The 26,564-nt window shown below is 42.1% G+C and overlaps 1 protein-coding gene across 2 annotated transcripts in view; it reads left to right on the top strand.

The window, feature by feature from the left end:
• kif19 (kinesin family member 19) overlaps positions 1-26,564 on the top strand; it is a 43,535-nt gene extending 16,971 nt beyond the window's left edge. The window contains exons 5-20 of one of the 2 annotated variants that reach the window (XM_066704454.1): positions 1,006-1,142; positions 4,369-4,494; positions 5,237-5,431; positions 9,305-9,451; positions 9,730-9,852; positions 14,802-14,958; positions 15,311-15,482; positions 15,869-16,067; positions 16,632-16,902; positions 19,144-19,265; positions 21,170-21,333; positions 21,510-21,618; positions 21,907-22,024; positions 23,158-23,543; positions 23,687-23,837; positions 24,131-26,564. In XM_066704454.1, the coding sequence (XP_066560551.1) occupies positions 1,006-1,142; positions 4,369-4,494; positions 5,237-5,431; positions 9,305-9,451; positions 9,730-9,852; positions 14,802-14,958; positions 15,311-15,482; positions 15,869-16,067; positions 16,632-16,902; positions 19,144-19,265; positions 21,170-21,333; positions 21,510-21,618; positions 21,907-22,024; positions 23,158-23,543; positions 23,687-23,837; positions 24,131-24,282 (2,729 nt within the window). In that variant the 3' untranslated portion in view covers positions 24,283-26,564. Of the gene's footprint in view, positions 1-1,005; positions 1,143-4,368; positions 4,495-5,236; positions 5,432-9,304; positions 9,452-9,729; positions 9,853-14,801; positions 14,959-15,310; positions 15,483-15,868; positions 16,068-16,631; positions 16,903-19,143; positions 19,266-21,169; positions 21,334-21,506; positions 21,619-21,906; positions 22,025-23,157; positions 23,544-23,686; positions 23,838-24,130 lie in introns of both variants that reach the window. The other variant, XM_066704453.1, reaches the window with a different exon arrangement.

The raw sequence follows: 26,564 nt of genomic DNA, 5'->3' as shown, positions 1-26,564 counted from the left end.
CATCTCTCGACACCACATCCAGGGACAGTAGGCTGTTAAATTATCACCCAATCATCTCCCAGTTGCTGCTGTAGGTCGCTGAATTCCAAACACCCACAGCAACAATGCAGATCTGTTTGATCAGAAATGGGTGTGAAAAGAAATGGAAGAAACAGAAGAAGATGCACTTCATCTAGTTCTTAATTAGTTCATTATGATATGTAAATATATAAAGACTGCATCTCTCTAATTCTGACATACATTTTGAGACAAAACCTTAATCGTGAATTTTTGATACATCGTGTTCTGTACGCTGTTATGAGGTTAAAGTTGATTGTATTTGCTCAACAATTCAATCCCTGTGTTCACTTTTTTATGTGCTCTTTGTAATCTGCTCTGTCGATTGCATGATCGCAGGGATACAAGGTTATTAAACTGATAAACTGAGCAGCTTCTCGACAAACAGTCTGAAATCCATTTTACAGTCCAGGTAACCACAGCAACGCAGTCAGGGATCAGGTCAACGTTCACCTGATTTTAACTCTCAATGATGAGACCAGCGACGGTCATTCTCTGGTAGGGCAACCGTAGCTAGGAACAATAAACAGCACAGTGACGTGACGGTGATGGTCACAAATCATTCTGCCCTTCAACGATGGTCCAAACCAATCTGTACACTGTATAAACCTAATCATATTCCCAATCATTCGATTCTAATCATTGGACCAGATTTCCAGCCACTAGACCACACTGTGCAACTGTGATATTCTGATAAGGTACTTGAAGGTTGCAGTATGAAACTAGATTTGTAACAGCTTTATTTTGAGTGATGGTTCATTAACACCAGCTAGAAGGCCTCAGTTGTCTAACCAAAATCTGTATGTCTACATCCCTGTATCCCTAATGATGTCACTGATGTTGGAGGTCTAAATCATCTTGAATGAGTTATGGGGGTAACTTTCTCACTATTTGTTACCAGCCGTTTTTCTGTATGGGGAAAGCTTATTTTGTTTCCCGTATGTGTAGGATGTGGGAAGACCTACACTATGCTGGGGACAGACAGGGAGCCTGGGATCTATGTCCGCACTCTCAACGACTTGTTCCACGCCATTGAGGAGACCAGCGATGACATGAAATACAGCGTCTCTATGTCATATCTGGAGGTGATGCTTCTATTCAAAACTTGCAAGAAAAAATCTGATTTGTCTCAGTAAAACCAGATAAAAAGAAATGAATGTACAATGGACTTGGCAGCTAGCATACGGCTTTGTAATCTTGCTTCTTGCTTCTTCTCACAAGCTGAAATTATATCAAAGTCAATCTGCACGGGTCCATGTGTTCGTGGGTCTCAGATAGCCTCATCTTATCTACACTCTTGCATAGACTTCTGAGTATCAGCATTTTATTGAGAGATGTCTTGTGATAAGGGCAGTGTTTCCAGAGTAGTGGCAGAGTTCTGTTTACCGGGTGATTATCTCCTCCGAGGTGATAGGGAGATGAGGGACAGTCAGGAAGAGTGATCAATGTCAACCTGCTGCTGTGCATGTGCAGACTAGTCTAATATTTACCCTGGTATCATTTATCAGCAAACAGGACACAAAAAGGCAGGACACCGCTAAGCAACTTAACAGCATGCTAATCCAAAAGTGTGCAGAGTAGCTCCCATGTACTACTGTAGGTATTCGATGCAGACTTAGCACACACACACCTATATACATATATATACATACGCATGCGAGAGAACTGAGGCCATTCATTTTATCAGACACTATCTAGAGGACTAACCCTATGAGGATTTTACACACAAAAATAAAAAATACGTATATATATATACATATATATATATATATATATACACTCACCTAAAGGATTATTAGGAACACCTGTTCAATTTCTCATTAATGCAATTATCTAACCAACCAATCACATGGCAGTTGCTTCAATGCATTTAGGGGTGTGGTCCTGGTCAAGACAATCTCCTGAACTCCAAACTGAATGTGTGAATTGGAAAGAAAGGTGATTTAAGCAATTTTGAGCGTGGCATGGTTGTTGGTGCCAGACGGGCCGGTCTGAGTATTTCACAATCTGCTCAGTTACTGGGATTTTCACGCACAACCATTTCTAGGGTTTACAAAGAATGGTGTGAAAAGGGAAAAACATCCAGTATGCGGCAGTCCTGTGGGCGAAAATGCCTTGTTGATGCTAGAGGTCAGAGGAGAATGGGCCGACTGATTCAAGCTGATAGAAGAGCAACTTTGACTGAAATAACCACTCGTTACAACCGAGGTATGCAGCAAAGCATTTGTGAAGCCACAACACGTACAACCTTGAGGCGGATGGGCTACAACAGCAGAAGACCCCACCGGGTACCACTCATCTCCACTACAAATAGGAAAAAGAGGCTACAATTTGCACAAGCTCACCAAAATTGGACAGTTGAAGACTGGAAAAATGTTGCCTGGTCTGATGAGTCTCGATTTCTGTTGAGACATTCAGATGGTAGAGTCAGAATTTGGCGTAAACAGAATGAGAACATGGATCCATCATGCCAGGTTACCACTGTGCAGGCTGGTGGTGGTGGTGTAATGGTGTGGGGGATGTTTTCTTGGCACACTTTAGGCCCCTTAGTACCAATTGGGCATCGTTTAAATGCCACGGCCTACCTGAGCATTGTTTCTGACCATGTCCATCCCTTTATGACCACCATGTACCCATCCTCTGATGGCTACTTCCAGCAGGATAATGCACCATGTCACAAAGGTGGAATCATTTCAAATTGGTTTCTTGAACATGACAATGAGTTCACTGTACTAAACTGGCCCCCACAGTCACCAGATCTCAACCCAATAGAGCATCTTTGGGATGTGGTGGAACGGGAGCTTCATGCCCTGGATGTGCATCCCACAAATCTCCATCAACTTCAAGATGCTATCCTATCAATATGGGCCAACATTTCTAAAGAATGTTTCAGCACCTTGTTGAATCAATGCCACGTAGAATTAAGGCAGTTCTGAAGGCGAAAGGGGTCAAACACAGTATTAGTATGGTGTTCCTAATAATCCTTTAGGTGAGTGTATATATATATATATATATATATATATATATATATATATATATATGTGATTTTATTCTGTTTTCCTCCTACTTTTCCCCATAAAGCAAAAGCATCCCCAATACGTTTTTTTTGTAACTCTATAGCAGAGTGAACTGTTTACACTGCCTAGCCGTCTGGGTGCAGGTTGTGAAGTTGAAGGTTGAAGTTTCCAGGGTCTCTGTGTTATCGTTGCGCTCGCAGCACAAAGAGGTTAACCACCGTTTTATTGCTCTTCTTTTGAACACATCTGCTGCTTTTCTCTTTCAAATCAGCCTCTGTTCCACACACAACTCCTCCCCCCTGATCCTCGCCTCTCCAACTCATCTCCTCTCTTCAACCCTCCCTTATTTTATTCTTCACTCCTGGTACACGATGAAAGACACAGAATTAATTTAGGAGTTTTCTATAAAACTGAGTATTTTACATGGATTTAACTGCTACAAAAATATGTGTGGACAAAATTACCCAGAAAATTATGTATTTACACAAATTGCCAACATGAAACAAACTGTCTCTGTTCAAAGTTCCAGAAATGACAACAGAGAAGTACTCGATGTTGGTTTTCAGGTGGCAGAGAAATGCTATGGGAAGATCCTGTGTTTGCAGAGCCTGCTTAACTTGCAGACTCCATCCTCCCACACACTGCATGGCACTTTAATGTGTAAATGAGTTTGCATATGGTAATGTCCAGGTATTACCAGTGCATGTTTGTAGATTTATTCAAAGGTTCCCACATTCAATTCTGGAACAAAATATCACAAAAGCACATGCATTTAGGCTATAATTAATTAATTAATTAATTACAAGGTTTCAAAAAACGAACCTAGTTTCCATGATTTTAAAGGCTGAATTTGCCTAATTCTCAACTTCCCATTTCCTGTCTTTTCCATGGCTTATAAAGGTTTTTTTTAGCCAAGACCACTCTGCTTCTGACTAAACCTCCACACCCCCAATAGAGAACAGTCCAGACTTTTAATATGTTTTTGTTTTTTAGTTAGTTTGGCCATTTGACATCGCTACAGCTAACTCCCCCCCACTTTTGTCCACTTAAGCCATCTGTCACAATTCCCGCCGCAGATCGTCGATCTGTCAGCACCCCCCCACCCCCTTGGCATAAGCGTTGGCATTGGGTCGAGTGAATCTTCAGGATTTCATGAATGTCTTGATGACTTGAAGAGAACACCACCATTAGCACTTAGACAAACGGATCGAACTGAGCGAGATGGTCCACTGGGGCTCCTCCCATTATTTACAATGCCTATGTTCCAGTTCTAACAAGATCCTTCCCGTTGCAGATCTACAACGAGATGATCCGTGATCTGCTCAACCCCTCCTCTGGGTTCCTTGATCTCCGGGAGGATTCCAAAGGGGTGATCCAAGTGGCAGGGATCACCGAGGTGTCCACCATCAATGCCAGAGAGGTGAGGCAGCTCCTGACATGTCCTGCCCCTCCGTCAGACAAACTTTCCAAATTCCGCTGTGGTCTGGAGAGCATGTGAGCTCCAGTCTGCTAATGGAACTTCTGCTGAATGGAGTGATGCACCAAGAATTGTGACCAAGAAGACACAGATTCTTCTTGTCCCTCTACAAATAAAAGGCATAATTTATTTATTATTTATTTATTTATAGAGAATTTACAGCTTGATTTTCCCCACTTTATGAAGTTGTCGGAGTGTTAAATATGTGGCTGTTTTTCCATTTGATACATGAGATAACTGTAAGCAAAATGCTTCTTTCCCACGTGTCATTGCTAACCATAATAGGATAGACTTACTGATTTTATCATCTTCCTCCTGGTCCCCGAGTGCCACACAGCAGTATAAAACTCATTATAACAATAAGGTATTGGCTGACAAAAAAAAAAAAAAAAAACCACGCAGACAGTTGCTCACTTGGCGTGACAACATATACGGCTCTGAGTGCCATAGGGTCGCCATCGCTGCCTTAGGGGGACCAAGTCTAACCTGAAGAAGCATGTAGTGGTCGGCCATGTGGCAGAACATGCCTGTAGCCCTGGTAAACAGGCCCGAGGTCAGTCCAGATTTTATCTGTTTTCATTACCTTGGGGGACAATGTAACAGAGTGAACTGAATTTTATTTAAAAATAGGTAGTTTAATTAAATAACATAATAAATAAACTCCATCCCCACCTCTCCTTGTCAGATCATGGAGCTGCTGATCAAGGGCAACAAGCAGCGTACACAGGAGCCCACAGCCGCCAACCAGACCTCCTCTCGTTCCCACGCCGTGCTGCAGGTGGCTGTGAAGCAGCAGAGCCGGTGCCGGGACGTCCTGCAGGAGGTGCGCTTCGCCCGGCTCTTCATGATCGACCTGGCAGGATCCGAGCGCGCGGCACAGGTAACCACTTTTAAATAACCATCTGATTGGTTCTGATGTCCAGTCGCTGTTTACAAGGTGATAATTTCCACCGAAAAAGTATTCCAGTTTATTGGTAATATCCAGTAACAGCAACGTGATGTATTCATATGTGTTTATTGGCCGGCAGGGATGAGCTTTTAAGGAAGAAATGAGCAAAACAAATAGGGATGTGTACTCTTTCCCTTTCTGACAGCCGAATGCTTTGACATGAACTGTCCATGTTGTTTGGATTTCTGTGTACTTTACTGCGGGCACACACTGCAGGTGAGCTAAATTATAGACCAGTACGACAGACCATACTAAACAAGTGGTGCCGTGGCAGATGTATGTATAATTAACAGATCGTGTTTATTGAAATCTCCAGTGTTCTCACACCACAGGAAAGATGTAATTATGTGTCAAAGGACTGCACTTATTTTCCCTGGTAACAGGTTAACTGCCTCAACTCCTGTATTAAAACAGTGTTCCTTTTAGGTGTCCTAGGCCTGTGTGTGAGTTTGATGTGTTTTCTTTCCAGTCTGGGAGCAGTTTGCTCATCTGAGAACTGAGACACAGGATCTGTTTTGTTTGAAATTGAAAGACAAGTTCTGACAAGTGGGATAAAAGAGGAACAATGCTGCCACCTGCTGTATACTTTTGGTATACCACCAGTTTTCTCACAGTAGTTAAAAGAACAGGTGAAACCAGTTTTAGCTATAGAGACATAAAGCTCCTTTTAATCTCTTTCTGCATCTTTCATGTTCCAGTCGAAATACAAAAGGATTTATTTAAATTGCATCTCTCATATTCATCTTTCAAATCTTACTAATGTTGCTTGATGTGGCATTGAAGTCATTGTTGTCTATGTCAAGCAGGGAATAAAATGAACACCCACCACCCGCCAAATGCGGGTAGATTTAGCCAGTGGCGAAATCTGTCAATTTTACTAGCCACTTTGGCGGGTAGCCAATGTGTACGGCAACTCATCTTGTTTTAATTTCTCCTAGCGTATTGGTCGATATATTTCAAAATACTAATTCATTTGTTGACGTTGTAGTGTTGGTATCTTCATTGAATTGGATTAAAGTGTTTTCTAATTATAATTGTTGCATTGACATAGTTCATACACGCACAATCGGGGGAATTCTGCAGATCTGCGGAAATCTACGCTACACATGCCCCATGGCTTCCTTACAGAGAAGCACATACGTGAATAGTATGTGCAGTGCAATTAAACTACCACAAATCTACAGCTACTATGTTAACCCACCTAAAAGCCAAACGCCCTTTTGCAAAACTATCAATGACAGAAAAGGAAAGAGGAGCATTGCTCTTTATTCTGTATTTGCTGGAACTCGAGTGCACAGTTATGTGTTATATAGGCAGTCTGAGTGTGGCGTGGAGAGGAAAAGTCAATCATTTATACAAATAGATTGTATAAGTTAGCTAGATAGATAGGTCTTATACATTTTGTATTTTGCTGTTGTGACCAGAAAACATTGCCACAAGGACGTATTTTCGTTGCAGCTCACATTGCTGAACTGGTTGAATTAAAATGTATAAAAATTGAAAAAGAAAAACATATTGGTCGGTCAGTTACAGATGTAATTGCAAAATATTATTTTATAAACAAATAGTCACAACCTTTATAGTTCATTTGAAATTGTGACAATAAAACGTTATGATAATGTCGGCAACAATACAAATACCAGAGTTGACAGGTCTGCTGTTATTATGCCATTTCCATACATCTTCTAATAATGCATTTTTACATAGATATTTGTTTAACAAGTTGTTGTGTTAGATAAGTATTCATCAATTACGACATATTAATTTATGGGGAAAGGATAGAGACATGCATTTTTTGCTGCGTAGCGGAGATTCTGCTGAAGAGAAGCATGCAGTTTGGTTGCATTGCGTCTTTGCTGGCGTGCATAGTATTGACCAATGGAAAGGACGTTACTGTCAGTCATCATTCCTAGAGATTATATATTTTACCCAATCCAAAGGACCTCTCTCAGCCCTGGCACTCTCAACTGATAAAGCAGGTGTCAGGTTATGCGCTGCTGCCAGAGCAGTGGTCAGATTGCAGATGCGAGAGAGAAACAGACTTTTACATTGTAGCTTATAAACAATGACTTTTAATGACAATTCATTTTAATTTTTAAGGGCCTTAAGAAAATACCTTGAAATGTAATTACTTTTAATGACGTGCAGAAACCCAGAGAAGGGAGTAGCACTGAAGGGGAAGAGGAGTATGAAGAGCAATAATGTGTCACCATATAACACCCCTTCTCATGTGTTAGTTGTGTGTTTATACAGATCCCCATTAGCTGCCATGTTATTGCATATGTGATTGATTAATTTGAAAAAGATGCACCCGCACACTGTCTCTACTAGCAAGTGTTATAATTCAATAGAATGCAATGTTTTGGTCAAAGGCCTTATAACACTTGCAAGTAGAAACAGTGTGTGGGAGCTTGCTTTTTCTACCGAGATCCTTTTCCCTCATATGCACCTGTCTAAGAGTCTATACAGGTGTGTGATTAGCTTTTGTTATTGTGATTGATGAATTACCTGAATAAATGTAATGTTATAACATGTTCACGACACATTTATACACCCTCATGTATTTCTGGTGATGTTTGCCTTTGGCTGGTAAGTTTTTTTCCTTCTACCAGACACAGTGGCTAGTGGCCAAAAAAGTTAATTGTATCCCCTGATGCCAAGGAACAGGTGCAGATGACAAGCACCAACTGCTGCCATTGCAGTGCCAGGCCAGAACAGGCCAGAGGGGGAGTAAGGCAGAATAGGAAATGTCTTTTTGTGCCAAACACTGAATAAACTAAATGGGTTGTAATCATAAGTGGCAATTCCGGCCTTGTAGTTTCTGGTACTTTTATTATAGTAAACTCAACTGATGTTGTACAGTTATAAATAAATATTTAATCTGACTTCAACTTTTAAAAGATGTATGTGACGAATGTAAGAGAGAAACGATATTGTTAGTAGTTTGCTTAGGTAGTGATTGTTCTGAAGAGAGTGTAGGGCCAAATTAATAAAGAATAGTGTTAGCATGAGCATCAGTATAAAGATGGATATGAGAGTTATCTATACTTTGGGAAATATTATTAATATAATTAGAAAAAAGAGAAGGGCCCAATATCGAACCTTCCAGCACACCCTTAGAAACGTGTCGAGGTTGTGATATACAGCTATCTGATTTTACACACTGGATTGTGTTGAACAGGTAGTTCTGACACCAGGCAATAGAGATCCCATTAAAGCCAATCCTATGTAGCTTATTCAATAAAACTGAATGATCCACAATATCAAAAGCCTTTGATAGATCAATAAAAATAGACTCACAACACTTTGTTTTGTCCAGACTTGTAGTTATATCATTCAAAACTTTAAAAACAGCTGTGACACACCAGTGACCAGCTCGGAAACCTGACTGAGTGTCAGTGTTGTTACTTTGTAGAAAGAAACTTAACTGCTAATTCCATTATCTTAGAAATAACAATTGGGATCTGTTCTGTCACTCCCTTTGTATAGAGCCACGACAAAAGAATACTTCTAATCAGAAGGAATTTCCTCTGTATTAAAATAAAGATTAACTCGATATGTTAAAGGTAAAGATAATAAATGAGCAGCTGGTTCTAGTCAAAACTTGTTTGTTTCTGTATGAGGGGAAAAAAAATGTTTTCGGGTAGCGGGGTGGTAAATATTTTATGAACACGGCACAGGGGCAAGGACACTCCAACGTTCGTATGACAGCAGCCTTGGCACCAGGGCTTTCGATCTTTCACGTGTAGGCTGAGAAACACGTGACTGCCCACCCACCTCTGTCTGCGTCTCTGTCTCTCTCAGACACAGAACCGAGGGCAGAGACTTAAGGAAGGGGCCCACATCAACCGCTCCCTGCTGGCACTGGGGAACTGCATCAATGCCCTCAGCGAGAAGAATGGGAACAAATACGTCAACTACAGAGACAGCAAGCTCACGAGGCTGCTCAAGGTATAGCCAGCATGCTGGAAATGGATAAACCTTTCTCCTCTTTCTTCTTAGTCAGTCATGTTAAATCTGTAATTTAAACATGTAATTTATCACCTTTCACATGTTTATATTCCAAGTATCCTGCTGTTATACACAACCCCCCTGCTTTTATAATGATCTTCACAGTACTTTACTACACTTTACCATGCTTTTACCAGGGTATACCAGAGTAAACGGCTACAAATTAATCTTGTCTTTTTCTTTCTCCTCCCCTGTGTGTGTGTCTTTATGATTGACAGGACTCCCTGGGTGGAAACAGTCGCACTGTGATGATTGCACACATAAGCCCCGCCTCTATGGCCTTTGAAGAGTCACGCAACACCCTGGTGTATGCTGACCGCGCCAAGAGCATCCGTACTCGGGTCAGTACCTATCTGGCTAATTCTGTATTTGTGTAATAAATGCATCCTTGCCCCACTTTTATTTAATTTTATTCTGCATTGGTTTGGAATATTCCCTGATCCAGAGAAAACTCTAGATTCACTGCCCCTGTGATCACTTAACACTAGAAGCGCTGAGCCGGTCAATTTGACCAATTTGGTGATTAAAATTTGAATTACTCTGTGTTCCTAAATACACTGCGCATACCCGTTCGTGACTTTTCCTAAATATACACTCACCTAAAGGATTATTAGGAACACCTGTTCAATTTCTCATTAATGCAATTATCTAACCAACCAATCACATGGCAGTTGCTTCAATGCATTTAGGGGTGTGGTCCTGGTCAAGACAATCTCCTGAACTCCAAACTGAATGTCTGAATGGGAAAGAAAGGTGATTTAAGCAATTTTGAGCGTGGCATGGTTGTTGGTGCCAGACGGGCCGGTCTGAGTATTTCACAATCTGCTCAGTTACTGGGATTTTCACGCACAACCATTTCTAGGGTTTACAAAGAATGGTGTGAAAAGGGAAAAACATCCAGTATGCGGCAGTCCTGTGGGCGAAAATGCCTTGTTGATGCTAGAGGTCAGAGGAGAATGGGCCGACTGATTCAAGCTGATAGAAGAGCAACTTTGACTGAAATAACCACTCGATACAACCGAGGTATGCAGCAAAGCATTTGTGAAGCCACAACACGTACAACCTTGAGGCGGATGGGCTACAACAGCAGAAGACCCCACCGGGTACCACTCATCTCCACTACAAATAGGAAAAAGAGGCTACAATTTGCACAAGCTCACCAAAATTGGACAGTTGAAGACTGGAAAAATGTTGCCTGGTCTGATGAGTCTCTATTTCTGTTGAGACATTCAGATGGTAGAGTCAGAATTTGGCGTAAACACAATGAGAACATGGATCCATCATGCCTTGTTACCACTGTGCAGGCTGGTGGTGGTGGTGTAATGGTGTGCGGGATGTTTTCTTGGCACACTTTAGGCCCCTTAGTGCCAACTGGGCATTGTTTAAATGCCACGGCCTACCTGAGCATTGTTTCTGACCATGTCCATCCCTTTATGACCACCATGTACTCATCCTCTGATGGCTACTTCCAGCAGGATAATGCACCATGTCACAAAGGTCGAATCATTTCAAATTGGTTTCTTGAACATGACAATGAGTTCACTGTACTAAACTGGCCCCCACAGTCACCAGATCTCAACCCAATAGAGCATCTTTGGGATGTGGTGGAACGGGAGCTTCGTGCCCTGGATGTGCAGCCCACAAATCTCCATCAACTGCAAGATGCTATCCTATCAATATGGGCCAACATTTCTAAAGAATGCTTTCAGCACCTTGTTGAATCAATGCCACGTAGAATTAAGGCAGTTCTGAAGGCGAAAGGGGGTCAAACACAGTGTTAGTATGGTGTTCCTAATAATCCTTTAGGTGAGTGTATGTATTAAACATGCCTACAGCGTTTTAGCTGCATAAACGCAAAAATAAATAAGTTATAAACACATTTACCTAAAATAGCCAAAATCAGGTTATTTTGACCGGTCATTTAAATACATAATAAGTCAAATATAATGCATAATCCTGCCTTTCCTTTACAATACAGTCAGTCTGGCGCTCCAGTGGCGATCTCTACCTGTCTGCAGTCTTTCATGTGCTTGAAAAACACACGCATTGTACAGCATTACAGGTGTTTTCTTACAGCTGTATTCAGATTGAGTGGATACAGTGATTACCCGCAAATAAACGTGGATTGGAAATGGAGATTGAAGAGAGCGCGTTTTGGACATGCCGTGTATATGAACATGACTGATTCAGGGGCATCAGTGATACTGGCAATGACAGATCATTCATGGGTTTGTGCCAGTGCTGTGAAAACACTGCGAGTGAAACGCAGGTCCAAATGGCACCGAGTGCTTTTACTCTACTGATCAATACGCGATTGCTACTGCACAGTACAGAGAGCAATAGCGCAGCACATCCACCAAAATAATGATTCAGGACATTATCGGCAGAGGAGCATTTATTGCGATGCTGTATTTTTGTGGAGAAAAATACTGTTTTATTTGGTGAAGTATTTTACATATCAAAATAAAAAACAATCAGTACAAATTTTAATACTTGTGATTAAAATGTTTTTTTAAATCAATTCTTAAAATCGCCTAAAATTTTTAAAATCTTAGTGATTTAAATAAAACAAATAAACTCAAATAATCATGTGCTTAAACAAAACAAACGTGATTAAAGCAAACTGCTACCAACATAAAAGTCAAATACATTGAAAATAACTGCAAATGCACTGGACAAATAACAAAAACAATTAAAAAGGTAAAAATGCATTTAAAATTAAATCCAAAACGGTCAATGTATTTGACAAATAAATAGAACAAAACTAAACCAAAAAAAACCCCAAACAACTAGTGTTTTAAAAACAACTAAATCTTTAAAAACAGTTAAAATTCATTTTTAAAAGTCATTTTAAAAGGCAATCATTCATAAAATAGTTAAAAGATCTTGGACTCGGGCTCCAGCAGGGGGAACTGACCGTCCCCGGAGGTGGGTCCCATCATGGGATCCTGAGCTCCCCCAGATCTTGTATTTGCCAGTTCCTAAAGGCTTCCTCCTTGCCCCTCTGATGGACCTCCAGATTGACGTAGTCTCTCACAAGTACCATGGAGAAAAAGAGTTTATCTGGAGAGGGCTGTCAAAATGCAGTGTGAGGTACGAGCTCCTGCAGGGAAAGTGCAGAAACTGTCCTGTGTGGACTGTCCCGAGCTGTCAGGTACAGTGAGGGAAAAAAGTATTTGATCCCCTGCTGATTTTGTACGTTTGCCCACTGACAAAGAAATGATCAGTCTATAATTTTAATGGTAGGTGTATTTCAACAGTGAGAGACAGAATTACAACAAAAACATCCAGAAAAACGCATTTCAAAAAAGTTATAAATTGATTTGCATGTTAATGAGGGAAATAAGTATTTGATCCCCTATCAATCAGCAAGATTTCTGGCTCCCAGGTGTCTTTTATACAGGTAACGAGCTGAGATTACGAGCACTCTCTTAAAGGGAGTGCTCCTAATCTCAGCTCGTTACCTGTATAAAACACACCTGTCCACTGAAGCAATCAATCAATCAGATTCCAAACTCTCCACCATGGCCAAGACCAAAGAGCTGTCCAAGGATGTCAGGGACAAGATTGTAGACCTACACAAGGCTGGAATGGGCTACAAGACCATCGCCAAGCAGCTTGGTGAGAAGGTGACAACAGTTGGTGCGATTATTCGCAAATGGAAGAAACACAAAATAACTGTCAGTCTCCCTCAGTCTGGGGCTCCATGCAAGACCTCACCTCATGGAGTTTCAATGATCATGAGAACAGTGAGGAATCATCCCAGAACTACACGGGAGGATCTTGTTTATGATCTCAAGGCAACTGGGACCATAGTCACCAAGAAAACAATTGGTAACACATTACGCCGTGAAGGACTGAAATCCTGCAGCGCCCGCAAGGTCCCCCTGCTCAAGAAAGCACATTTATAGACCCGTCTGAAGTTTGCCAATGAACATCTGAATGATTCAGAGGAGAACTGGGTGAAAGTGTTGTGGTCAGATGAGACCAAAATAGAGCTCTTTGGCATCAACTCAACTCGCTGTGTTTGGAGGAGGAGGAATGACCCCAAGAACACCATCCCCACCGTCAAACATGGAGGTGGAAACATTATGCTTTGGGGGTGTTTTTCTGCTAAGGGGACAGGACAATTGCACCGCATCAAAGGGACGATGGACGGGGCCATGTACCCTCAAATCTTGGGTGAGAACCTCCTTCCCTCAGCCAGGGCATTGAAAATGGGTCGTGGATGGGTATTCCAGCATGACAATGACCCAAAACACACAGCCAAGGCAACAAAGGAGTGGCTCAAGAAGAAGCACATTAAGGTCCTGGAGTGGCCTAGCCAGTCTCCAGACCTTAATCCCATAGAAAATCTGTGGAGGGAGCTGAAGGTTCGAGTTGCCAAACATCAGCCTCGAAACCTTAATGACTTGGAGAGGATCAAATACTTTTTTCCCTCACTGTATGCAGGCTAAATATATACTAAATAGTTTATTGAAATACAAAACTACAGTGAATAAAAGCCATGTATGTTGAAAACAAAGTTTACACGGTGTTGAAAATGTTTACTCTAGTGTACAATTATGTTTTGATAAATGCAATATTTATTTTTGATCTTTAAAATATTGCTTTTGAGCATTATTCCAATATTTACATTTACACTTTTTCATTCTCTTATTTTATGCCGTTTATGAGCTTTCTGCTTATTGTAGGCTATATAGTTATTCATGCTTTGACTGCAGTGTGCATGTTTAGTAAAAGTGCGTTCTTATTTATAGCAATATTAATATTAATGTTTTATGATCATTTTTCAATTTAAATACTACATTTGTGCTATGTAAATGTTGGATTTGATGTTCATGAATAAAACATATTAGTTTTATACGATGGTTTACCTTTGATTATCATATCACAGCTGTTAAAGAGCTATCAGTTACAATGACCGGCTTTGGCGCTTGTAGGTAGTTTGAAATGTCGGCGCTTCTAGTGTTAAACATCTAACCTTGCGTGTCAGAGTTTTGTATCATTCACATTTCTCTTTGTGAGGAAATTGCAGAACTGTTCCAACTGCTTGATTCAATTAAGATTTTGTCTCACAAAGCACTCCACATTAGGGTTAGGCTGATTGAGGAAGAGTGAGGTAGACTTCCTAATGTAATTCAGAGGTGTATATTGCCTTGCAGCATCATACCTCTGAATACAGATGATGAATATAATTTAGATATTAGGCTCATATCTGCTCAAACTGATTAGTGCTGTTGGAGGCTGTCTGTGTTCTGAACTCAAGCTGTGTTCCTGTGGTTGGCAGGTGAAGAGAAATCTCCTGAACGTGTCGTACCACATCGCCCAGTACACCAACATCATCTCGGACCTGCGCAGTGAGATCCAGCGGCTCAAGAACAAGATCGCAGAGCAGGGCAGTCGGCAAGCCGCCGGGGACAGAGCTGACATCCGCAATGTGCAGGGTGAGACTTCGCTGGGCCGGGCAAGGAGCTTGCGTCTCCTCCAGAACTTTATATATGACACACAAATACTGGGGTTTAGGATTTCAACGTTTCATGCTGGCTTGTGGAGAATTAATTCTTGGAATTATGAGCATATTTTTTCCTTTAGAAGAGTCCACAAAAATCAACTGGAACCAAGTATTACTTTCATGTATTTAAACGTGCACTGCTTAATGCAAAACTCAATCTGAATAGCATGTTTATTACACATTGACCAGGCAGTTGGTTGGCTCTCAGTACGGAATGTGCCTGGTGCTGTCGGAGTCTGCCCTGCTTGTGAGGGGTGTTAATGAGAGGTGGCTTGTCCCCCCAGCTGAGGTCCAGGCGCACTCCTCTCACAGCCGCGCGGAGATGGAGCAGCTGAGGGAGCAGCTCATCGAGGCCTTCCGGCAGCAGATGGAAGTCCGCAAGAGTCTGATGGAGCTGGAGAACAACAACATGGAGATCCAGATTGACACGTCCAAACACCTGCTCACCATCGCAGAGTCAGTGCCGTTCAGTCGCCATTTCAGCTGACAAGCACAACAGCTTCCAGTTCATTCCATGGCAGGTCTTTGGCACAGGAAAAACCCATCTCTTTGTCATACAACCACATTAATGACCAGATTGGTGTGATTCCTCCCAATATACATCATTTTTTTTATTGGTGTCTTGTTTTCTAGAAGAAGAAAAAAACAGTAGATTGCACTGTTACTTTGTGTTACTTTGTCTTTTTGTCACTGTTCAAGACAGGGATATAATTTGGAGTTACTTGTATTGTAAACATGGTCTGTTTTCCATCTTGCCTTACTTAAAAAGTGAGATACTATCAAGACTTGAGAGGCCTCCTAGTTGACCAACCCCCTCCCCCCCCCCATGTGTATCTTTTCAGTTGGGAACAGGAACGCTCGAGACGGACACGGAAGTGGCGTGCAGAACGACTTAAAGAGAGCTTCAACAAGGAGGACAGCGAGAAGGATTCAGACACGCCAGAGGAGCCTCCCGACGCCAGCGAGACGCAGGAGGTGGCCATGGCGAGAGAGAGTCTGGTGACGCTCATGGCGGAGCAGAAGAAGATCCGCAAACAGAAGGTACCTCTGCATAGAGTCAATGACCAAAGCAGGGCTGATCAAAACAGTAGTGATCAGGGCTCTGGACTCCTGAGAGGAGGGTCTTGGGTTCAATCCCAGCTGGGGACACTGCTGTTGTACCCTTGGGCAAGGTACCATACCAAGATTGATCCAGTAAAAAAACTAAAGACAAAATAGCTGTATGAATGGATAATGTTATGTATAAATAATGTGATTTATTGTAAGTCACCCAGGACAAGGGTATCTGCTAAGAAATATAATAATAATAATAATAATCATTCTCAGGCCAAGTCTGAGTGAAGAATGTAAAACAGGTGAAGCTCAGATGATTAATGGAAAAAAGTTTGAACTCTCCTAATATTCTGATGTAGTTTTATTGGTATTTAAAGGGAAAAGAAAGGGGTAGGCAACTAATGAACAACTGTTTTCAGACATGATCAATTAAAGGGGGAAAAAAGCAAAGAGTACCTCTTGAAACTCAGAAGTAACTCCTGAGTGTTATGAGAAATCCTACGCTTCTCCTGATGGTGTGTGTTTGCGTGTGCCTCCCCTCCCGTGCTGCAGGTGGCACTAGAGAAGCAGTTCCGGGAGCAGCAGGAGCGTGCACGGTGGCTGGAGGAGATGCTGCCTAGGCGGGTGAGCTCAGACGAGCAGCGCGAGGTGCTGGGGCTGCTGTGCAAGGTGCACGAGCTGGAGATCGAGAACGCTGAGATGCAGTCGCACGCCCTGCTCAAGGACAACGTCATCCGCCAGAAGAACTACGTGGTGCAGCGATTCGAGCGCCACCGCCACCTCTGCGATGAGATCATCCAGCAACAGAGGCAGTTCATCAACGGTATGACATGCCACATGCTCCAGCACATCAGGGGGCAGACAGTGCCTAGTGGGTCGACAGGTTGAACCATGGACTGCCTAGGCTACTTTTGGCAGTATACATCAGCCGGTCATGATGAGCAGTCTGGAAATTCAAGGGGAAGAAATCCTTAAAAATATAGAACTTAAAGTAACCTATTATAAAGAAGTATGCCAACAAGTGATCATATATGTCAGTACAATGCCTAATAATTATATGCATTCTATTTTTGTTTATTACATTTCATTGTCTAATTAGGCGATTAACATTTACAAATTCCAAATCTTTGTGCTGTCACTATGCTTAGTCCCACCTTCAATAAATAAATGACCCAATCAGGCACGTCATATAAGGCAAGTAACCAATCAGACGCCAGGGAGCTTGTGACAGGTTAGAATTATTAGTTTCAACAGAAAACCAGGAAAGATAATACTGGAGTTTAGAAATGTTATGAAAGCAGGCAATCTGTTATAAGATCTGCATCGTGAAATGGAACTAAGATATAGGCTACCATTTAAATACTGGTATTAACAAACATACATGTTGCATTTCCATTGTGTTTTAATTGCTCCAATGTACATTTTTCAATATTAATTTTAATCGTTAACACGTAGACTACAGTATAGATTCACACATTGTTTATAAACCATTATCAGGTATATTTGTTGGTAGGCTTGCAGAAAAATATCTTTAATGTTTCTCCAATCTGGCAAACATTCAGTTAAGTCTTAACTAAACTCAGGTAGAGAAATGCAAAACAAAAATAAATGATCTTGCATTTATATATGATTTAATGAAATAATTTCCACGCTTACCGATGCTAGATTTTTGTAGAAATAACATTATTAAATATTATGTTAGGTAGGTTTATGTAGCCTAATATTAGCACATTTTATATCTATTTATTTATGTATTTATTTATTCCATCCCGGTAGGAACAGCCATGAGGCATGGTTGAAAGTGAAAATGTTATCCAGGTAACATAAATGCCTAAACATTAGCCTTTTGATGTTTCTCTAATGAGACTGGTCTGGAAGTGAATCATTGTCACCAATTAGTTTGTGAGTAAAATGAATGACAGATGCATGTTTACGGGTAGTTTGAGGAGCACTAAAGTATTTGAGTATTTTAATTCATATTATTTTACCGGTATTCTGTTGTGTAGGCCTGTGCAATCTACACTGACATTAATGGCAGTATGTCTCACTGGGCGATGGGTGAGTTGCCTCTGTGGTCCCCCCTTCTGAAGATGTATTATGTGGTCCATGGGTTGACCGATAGCTCCCCGTTACAGAAAAGCTCCTCTGTGTGATTATGATTAGTGACGTGTGAAATCACAGCACCGTCAAAATATTGCTTTCGGTACTGTGACACACCTGTGGGTTGAGGCAGTTTGTTCTTGTGGATCTGGGTTGGACAGACAAAACAGAGTAGAATTCTGTTTTATTATAGAAACACTAGGGGAGTGGCCTTTAAAAAGCCTGGTGAGGAAAACCAATAACCTAGCCCTTTGTTTGAACACTGACTCGCTTTTGCACACAGCCCTACCTGTTGCCAGGTTAGTACTTGGTTTCCCCGGTTTCACCTGCTAATAGATTAATGTCTCACAGACTGGAGTATAAGAACAAGGATCCAGTACTGTAGTTGTTGTACAGGGTCGTATTCTAAATCTGGTTGTCAGTCCAGGACAAGATCAAAGCCAGCACACCACAAATTAAACATTCTCAAACTATATTTCTTGCAATAGAGTGTAAACTCTCCCTATAACCACATACAGCTTTCCTTCAAGGTGCTCAACAACAAGCCTCTCTGGGAGTGGTCTTTTTATAGAGTGCAAAGAGCGCTTGATTGCTGAGCCACGCCTGCCTCTGGGCTCCTGGCTGGGGAATTTCCACAGCCCCTTGCAATGTTGCACAGCTCCAGCAGAGGTCTGGAATATATCTTCACTCAATTACTCTACCCAGCACAGCGTCACAACTGTTCAACATATTCAAATTCATCATAAGTCATATAAATTTGCCAACGGATGGTAATTTGACCCTACATTTTGCAAGAAAGCACATGCAGTCTGACCCACAAAGACGCACCTCGTGATCAATCTTGCGTTCTGAAAGATGTTGCTTTAAACTGACAGGCTTGGCACCTGTTCATGTTTGCACACAGAGCTACAGGACAAGCTTTTAAGGAAAGTGTTGTAACCATGGTTGTTTGACTGGGTTCCAGATCACAGCCTGCTGGTCCCACCACACCTGCAGGAGCTGTATGAGATGTACATTAGGGAGCTGGATGAGAGGAACCTGGGCCGGGTCATGGCCCTGGACAAGGTCACCATTCGGACTCTGAAGGTACGCCCTGTGTCACTCATTCTATAATTCTGCATTTGAATCAGCCTTATGCTTAAATTTACCTATAAGACACACAATGAGTGATACATCTAAAGATGACTTGTGTGTATGAGATGATATTGACTAAAACTGTGCAGTATAGCTTCAGGAGAGTGTATTCATTAATTTCTAATATATATTAATATTTTAAAATGTGTCAAATAGCTGCTCTCCACATTAAAAGTAATTTCATGAGTGCACAGCATACAGTGAGGGGAAAAAAGTATCTGATCCCCTGCTGATTTTGTACGTTTGCCCACTGACAAAGAAATGATCAGTCTATAATTTTAATGGTAGGTGTATTTTAACAGTGAGAGACAGAATAACAACAAAAAAATCCAGAAAAACGCATTTCAACAAAGTTATAAATTGATTTGCATGTTAATGAGGGAAATAAGTATTTGATCCCCTATCAATCAACAAGATTTCTGGCTCCCAGGTGTCTTTTATGCAGGTAACGAGCTGAGATTAGGAGCACTCTCTTAAAGGGAGTGCTCCTAATCTCAGCTCGTTACCTGTATAAAAGACACCTGTCCACAGAAGCAATCTCTCCACCATGGCCAAGACCAAAGAGCTGTCCAAGGATGTCAGGGACAAGATTGTAGACCTACACAAGGCTGGAATGGGCTACAAGACCATCGCCAAGCAGCTTGGTGAGAAGGTGACAACAGTTGGTGCAATTATTCGCAAATGGAAGAAACACAAAATAACTGTCAGTCTCCCTCGGTCTGGGGCTCCATGCAAGATCTCACCTCGTGGAGTTTCAATGATCATGAGAATGGTGAGGAATCAGCCCAGAACTACACGTGAGGATCTTGTTAATGATCTCAAGGCAGCTGGGACCATAGTCACCAAGAAAACAATTGGTAACACTACACCGTGAAGGACTGAAATCCTGCAGCACCCGCAAGGTCCCCCTGCTCAAGAAAGCACATGTACAGGCCCGTCTGAAGTTTGCCAATGAACATCTGAATGATTCAGAGGAGAACTGGGTGAAAGTGTTGTGGTCAGACGAGACCAAAATCGAGCTCTTTGGCATCAACTCAACTCGCCGTGTTTGGAGGAGGAGGAATGACCCCAAGAACACCATCCCCACCGTCAAACATGGAGGTGGAATCATTATGCTTTGGGGGTGTTTATCTGCTAAGGGGACAGGACAACTGCACCGCATCAAAGGGACGATGGACGGGGCCATGTACCCTCAAATCTTGGGTGAGAACCTCCTTCCCTCAGCCAGGGCATTGAAAATGGGTCGTGGATGGGTATTCCAGCATGACAATGACCCAAAACACACAGCCAAGGCAACAAAGGAGTGGCTCAAGAAGAAGCACATTAAGGTCCTGGAGTGGCCTAGTCAGTCTCCAGACCTTAATCCCATAGAAAATCTGTGGAGGGAGCTGAAGGTTCGAGTTGCCAAACGTCAGCCTCGAAACCTTAATGACTTGGAGAGGATCTGCAAAGAGGAGTGGGACAAAATCCCTCCTGAGATGTGTGCAAACCTGGTGGCCAACTACAAGAAACGTCTGACCTCTGTGATTGCCAACAAGGGTTTTGCCACCAAGTACTAAGTCGAAGGGGTCAAATACTTATTTCCCTCATTAACATGCAAATCAATTTATAACTTTTTTGAAATGCGTTTTTCTGGATTTTTTTGTTGTTATTCTGTCTCTCACTGTTAAAATACACCTACCATTAAAATTATAGACTGATCATTTATTTGTCAGTGGGCAAACGCACAAAATCAGCAGGGGATCAAATACTTTTTTCCCTCACTGTATATCAATCAGTGTAGTCAATTGAGACACACAACTATGATGGGCTCGCAGCTTGGACATCCACCTCTTTTAAAAACCTTTACCTTTTAGGATGGTTCCCTGCCCAAGATCCCCTTACCTGGGAGAGGTCGTGACCCCTTGCTGGACATGGACTCGGACCAGGAGAGTGTGCACACGTTGCTCAATGAGAGCAGGCACGGACGGACCAGAGCCAGGAGACACACCCTGCCGCCCATCCACCCCGAGCCCGACAGGTGAGGAGACACAGAGCAAAGTATATCTCAGGAGTAGAAATAACACCTGGTTCTGCTTACACCTAGTGTGTCAGATTGTCACTTCAAGACCATCATCTGCAGATGTGGCTTTGCATGTGGCAGTGATATGGCTTGGTCAGTCCCGCAGTTCTCCTAACACTTGCCCTTCACAGCAGCAGCAACAACAACAGGGTGTTCAAGAGCAGCCCCCACGCCAGACAGATCAAGACCTCGGTGGTGATGACCCCACCGCCCATCCGCATCAATGGCCGGGACAGCCTTGAGGTGAGCGCCTGCTTATAGACAGAGACGTTTATATCTCTTGTTCTTATATAGACGCGTATAATCCTGCACAAGAGCTTCAGTTTTCCAACATGCACAGATGTTCAGGCAGACAAAGCCAGTGAAGGCAGACCTTGTGTAGTTTTACACTTTCTCTGTTCCTACTGTTCTCTGTTTTTAGTCTCAGAGAGATCGATTGTATGTCCCTGCCTGCCTGGTGGTGGTTCTGTACTGGTGTGTTTGGTGCTCCTGTTTTGAATCCTGTCCCTGTGTTTCCTTTCTGGGTTTCAGCCGATTGTTCCAGATGGCATTTTGAGTTACAGCCAGCTGAGCCACAGTGTGAGCAGCCACCTGGACTCATCTCCGGAGAGCAGCGAGACCGGGGCCGACATCACCCTCTCCCACCGAGGTGCCAGTCTCGTTGGTGTATTTAAATAATGTACAGAATGGCACAGTGGGGAATCTTGGAGTATAACTTATTTTTTTGCATTATGTTTATGCTTTATCCTATTTTTATACACCTCTGGTGATGTAATTTATCTTACAAACAATACAATAGTTGTGTTGTTGAATTGCTTGTAGCCGCTGCTAAATTATTAATCATAACACTGTCCACCTTGACACGGACATAATGGTACAACAACACAGGTGTTCAGGAAAATCCTTGTGTAAATTGGAATTTGTAAAATGTATTATGCCTGAACTGCACTGTATTATTACACTTTGTATTGCGCTTATTTTTAGTAAGTCGCCCTGGAGAAGGGCGTCTGCTAAGAAATAAACAATAATAAAATAATAATAGTAATACAACAACTAATAATACAATAACATAGAGCAATACCTGGTACAGAGTTGGGCACAGATGTTCACACACAAGGCTGTGGGAAGGTTTGGAGGTTCACAGTTTATATGGTTGGGATCTGTACCTACAGAAAGGACTAATTTAAAACAAATACAGCTATACTCCCCCTGTTCCCAGCATTGTGCACAATATCCCATAATCCAGAGAATACTCATTGTTCTGCGAAAACCACCTGGTTCCTAGTTTTTTTTAATAGAAAAACAAACGGGACAGTGGAGCACAATTCATATAAAACCAGTCTTTAAAAAAAAACAAAAAAAACTGCTATTCTGTTTTGAAGCTGGTTGCCTCGTTGAGCTGCTGAAAATCTTATCACATTTCAATTGTAAAATTGCAGGCCTCACAGCAGGAAAACTGCAGTCGTGTCCTTATTCGTTTAGTTCTGTGTATGATACATAACATGCAGGAATATGCACATAGATTGAGCAGCAGAAAGTCATCACAGAAGAAACCTCTTTGTTTGTAATAAGTTATACTGTATGTATTGTTAATGAGACATTATCAACACCAAAGCACTGAAAACATTCCTACTTTTCAAGAACAGAAAATTTAACTAATGCAAGTGTAGACTAGTCCTTTCTCTTAAAACATTCACAGCATTTTGGAACAGAAAAGTATTTTGTAAATGTAATATAATTCTTAATATTATTAAAGATAAACTTATACCACCCCCTGCACAGAGCGTCAGCAAATCCTCAAAGGCGTGAAGAGCATCACGGTGAAAGCTGCCCGGCGGCGCTCCAAAGTCCTCGAAGGGGACGCTCTGCGGCTGCCCCTCCCCTCCCCCCTGGAGCCCCCGAAACACAAGAGCAGCCTGTCCCTGAGCGAAGCCTCCCCCCACGCCCCGGCCCCCCGGCAGGACAGGCTGCCCAGTCCGGATCTACACCATGCCACCTCCGAGGACAACCTGTCCAGCAGCACCGGGGAGGGGCCCGGCCCACAGACCACCTGGACACGGCCCCAGCAACGCCGGCCGGCAGCCAAGAACAACCTGCCCCGCGAGCATGACTTCGAGGCACGACGCCGCAAGAGGAGGTCCCGCTCCTTCGAGGTCACGGGACAAGCGGTGAGAAAGGGTCACTCCCTCACACATATACATACAATTTAATTATTTACATTCATGAAGAAATAACTTTGAGTTTATGTAACTGACATTTTTGTAAAGTTATCAGTTACTGTGATCTCCCTATTTCTCTCTCTCTCTCTCAGCTCCCCCAGTCTAAGAACACAGCCCAGCGTTTCCGCCCCCTGGACAGTACCTCAGACCCTCACCTCAACAGCCAGCCGCCCGCCCCTCCCCTGCGTCCCCAGGCCAGGGGCGTCCTCCCACTCTCCAAAGTCCGGCTCCCTCACCAACCAGGTGGGCTGAGTAAAGCCATCCAGGCATCTGCAGAATTGCTTAGTTTAGCACTGTTCTTAAATGCATCGACTGGAATACAATAATAGTTCATTGTCATGTGTGTCCAATCCGTGTATGTCATGCAGGTTGGAGATTTCTGCATTAGCATTTGTTTTAGTCTGATATTTTCAATCTCAGCATGGATGCCCAAGAGCCAGGACCTGAATCTGTTGATCTCTCATTTTTTAGATTATTAAAAATGATACATTGATGCCTCATAATAAATCAATACTTTTATCTTGGGTTTGTTTCAGGGCCCACCACAGCTGCCTCTGACTCGTCTTCGTCCAGTTTCCCCCTTAACCACCCTGGGAACCTCAAAAGGGGGGCTCAGCACAGGCAGCCACAGCCCCTGCTCTACATAACTACCACCAACAATGGGGGACAGCGCATACGCAAGCACTGAGCTTCCCCTCCTCTCTCCCCCCGGCCACACAGCGCTGGGCAGCCTGGGATACCACAGCACCTACAGACACTGTACTTTGGACACTCATTAAAACGGGTGACAGTTGCTTTTGGAACAGGAAAATCTCTTCTTTGGTACAGGTTAGGAAAAAGGTGTCATTCTGGGTTTGAAGGAGGACAAAATTATTCCTGTGCCTGGATGGTTCGGAGACAGAAGTCTTGGTTATCAATCGGTGCCTTCCTGTTTTCAGCCCTCACCTGGACACCTGACTGAAAGCCACCTCATATTAATGTCCCTTTGCGATGTGACACCATAGCTCTTAAACAGTTCAGTTGCACTGACAGATGCCAATGTTACCCGGGCAGGTCCAGGAGAAACTTAGTCTTCATGTGGATAAAAGAGAGAGAGAGAAGTTGGACTACTAGAAGTGATCACTGTGCTTCAGGGGGAGATATCCATACCCATGCAGCGATTTTCCTTCTGCTGTCTTTGGCTTAATATTCCCTGGTTCTGTTTCTATTTAATTACACTAGTTTTCAGTTATATGGGCTTTTCTTGGTCAGGGTGCCTCTGTAACAACCTGATGCAATCCTGAGGGGACACATCTGATGTGGGAGGGATCAGAAATTATAAGAATATGTCTTGGAGTCCCTCTACACAGTCAGCGACTCCAGTCTCACACTGGCTTATAATTAGACACTATTTTTAAACACTGAATAAAATAAAAACACTATATAGAGACCTTTCCCTACAGGTATAGTAGATACAATTGGAGAATTATCAAGTATTAAACCACCAAGAGGGCGATTACACCAAGGAGCAAGTCTGAAACACAGACTTGGAAGCTTCAAACCCGCTGTGAACAAGAGACTGCACCAGTACTATGACACCAATGTCAAAACAGAACAGCTCAACTCCACTGGACTCTGTGGGGATAAGAGCTAGCCAGCCTTTTTGTAAATGATCACACTACTATGGAACATCTTTCTAGGGGGCTTTCATGACTTGTCAATAAACAACAGCAAATCAAGACACTTTAACCAGCATGTCATTACATGACATTATCTTGATTTGAATGCATTCACTGTTTTCATAGTAGCAAATGCAAAAAACTTTTCTCCCCAACTTTATGGTATTTGCTCTAGTCTTGTCACAATAGTTAGAGAGGTCAGTGTTCTTAGCCTAAATGAGTTTGCAGGAGCTGGGGATTGCTCTGCTTAAATGCAGGGAATTTGAATGAAAAAGCAACATGTTACTGCCCTATTGTAATGCAGTATGTTAATACATCAACCTTAGCAGGCAAACACATACCTTTAACACCTCCTCTTTCTTCTGCTGCCTTGGATTTTAGCACTTTTCATCCAGTTTTGCGATGATAAAATTCATGTTTTTTTTTCTATTGTTCGTTTTGTATTTTTGTATAAATAAAATAAAATTGGAATCAAATGTGTAGCAAAACATTCCTGATACAATCAAGAAGCTGATCACAGCCTTTCCGCCTACCTCCCCAGCACAGCAGGCACGGGCTGCCATGTCACAGTCATTCTGCTTGTCTTTCAAACAGCAGGTACATGTGGAAACGGCAGTAAAATATGGAATCAACCATTCCCCGCTTATTGGAATTGTCTGTGCAGTGTTCACCAGAAACCGCATTTCCTCATGTTACAGTCCAGCTCAGTTTAATCCAGACTATTTAATTGAACAAGACCCCAGACTGCATGTTAACGGTATCTGAAGTGAGATTCTTATGTATGATGAAATAGAAAACCTTTGAATTTCAGGAGTGTGAGGAGTAAGTTCCCTGTTCATCCTAATAACTATGCAGTAAAATGTGTGTGTATGTATATATATATATATATATATATATATATATATATACGGGGGGGAAATAATTCAAGAGGAAACCTGTTGTAGTAAAGTGTCCCATGGCAAGTCAAGAAAAAAATATATATAAACACATATATTACACAACTATTTGTATATACTGCATCCTTTACCACTGATACTGTGTATGGATTAAAGGCAATGTTGCAATGGATTTCTGAACAATTACTGTCTGATTGTAATAGAAAATAATGGGGTTTTAGCAATCTGCAAAATATTCTTGAATTCATTTCCACCATAAAGGCTGGGTGGTAAAAATGATAGTTACAAATCTGGCATACTTGTGCAGCTTTGGAATTCCTTTGATTTTGTTATATTATTGTTTATGCATTAATTTAATTTCTGTAACATTTGAACTCCCCATCCCTTAAAAAATAAAAAAATCATTTTTTTTAGTA

The sequence above is a fragment of the Amia ocellicauda genome, chromosome 5 (genome assembly GCF_036373705.1).
Source record: "Amia ocellicauda isolate fAmiCal2 chromosome 5, fAmiCal2.hap1, whole genome shotgun sequence".
In the NCBI taxonomy this organism is placed as follows: Eukaryota; Metazoa; Chordata; class Actinopteri; order Amiiformes; family Amiidae; genus Amia; species Amia ocellicauda.
Note: the sequence above shows the minus strand (reverse complement) of the source record. Positions and strands in the feature narration are given on the sequence as shown.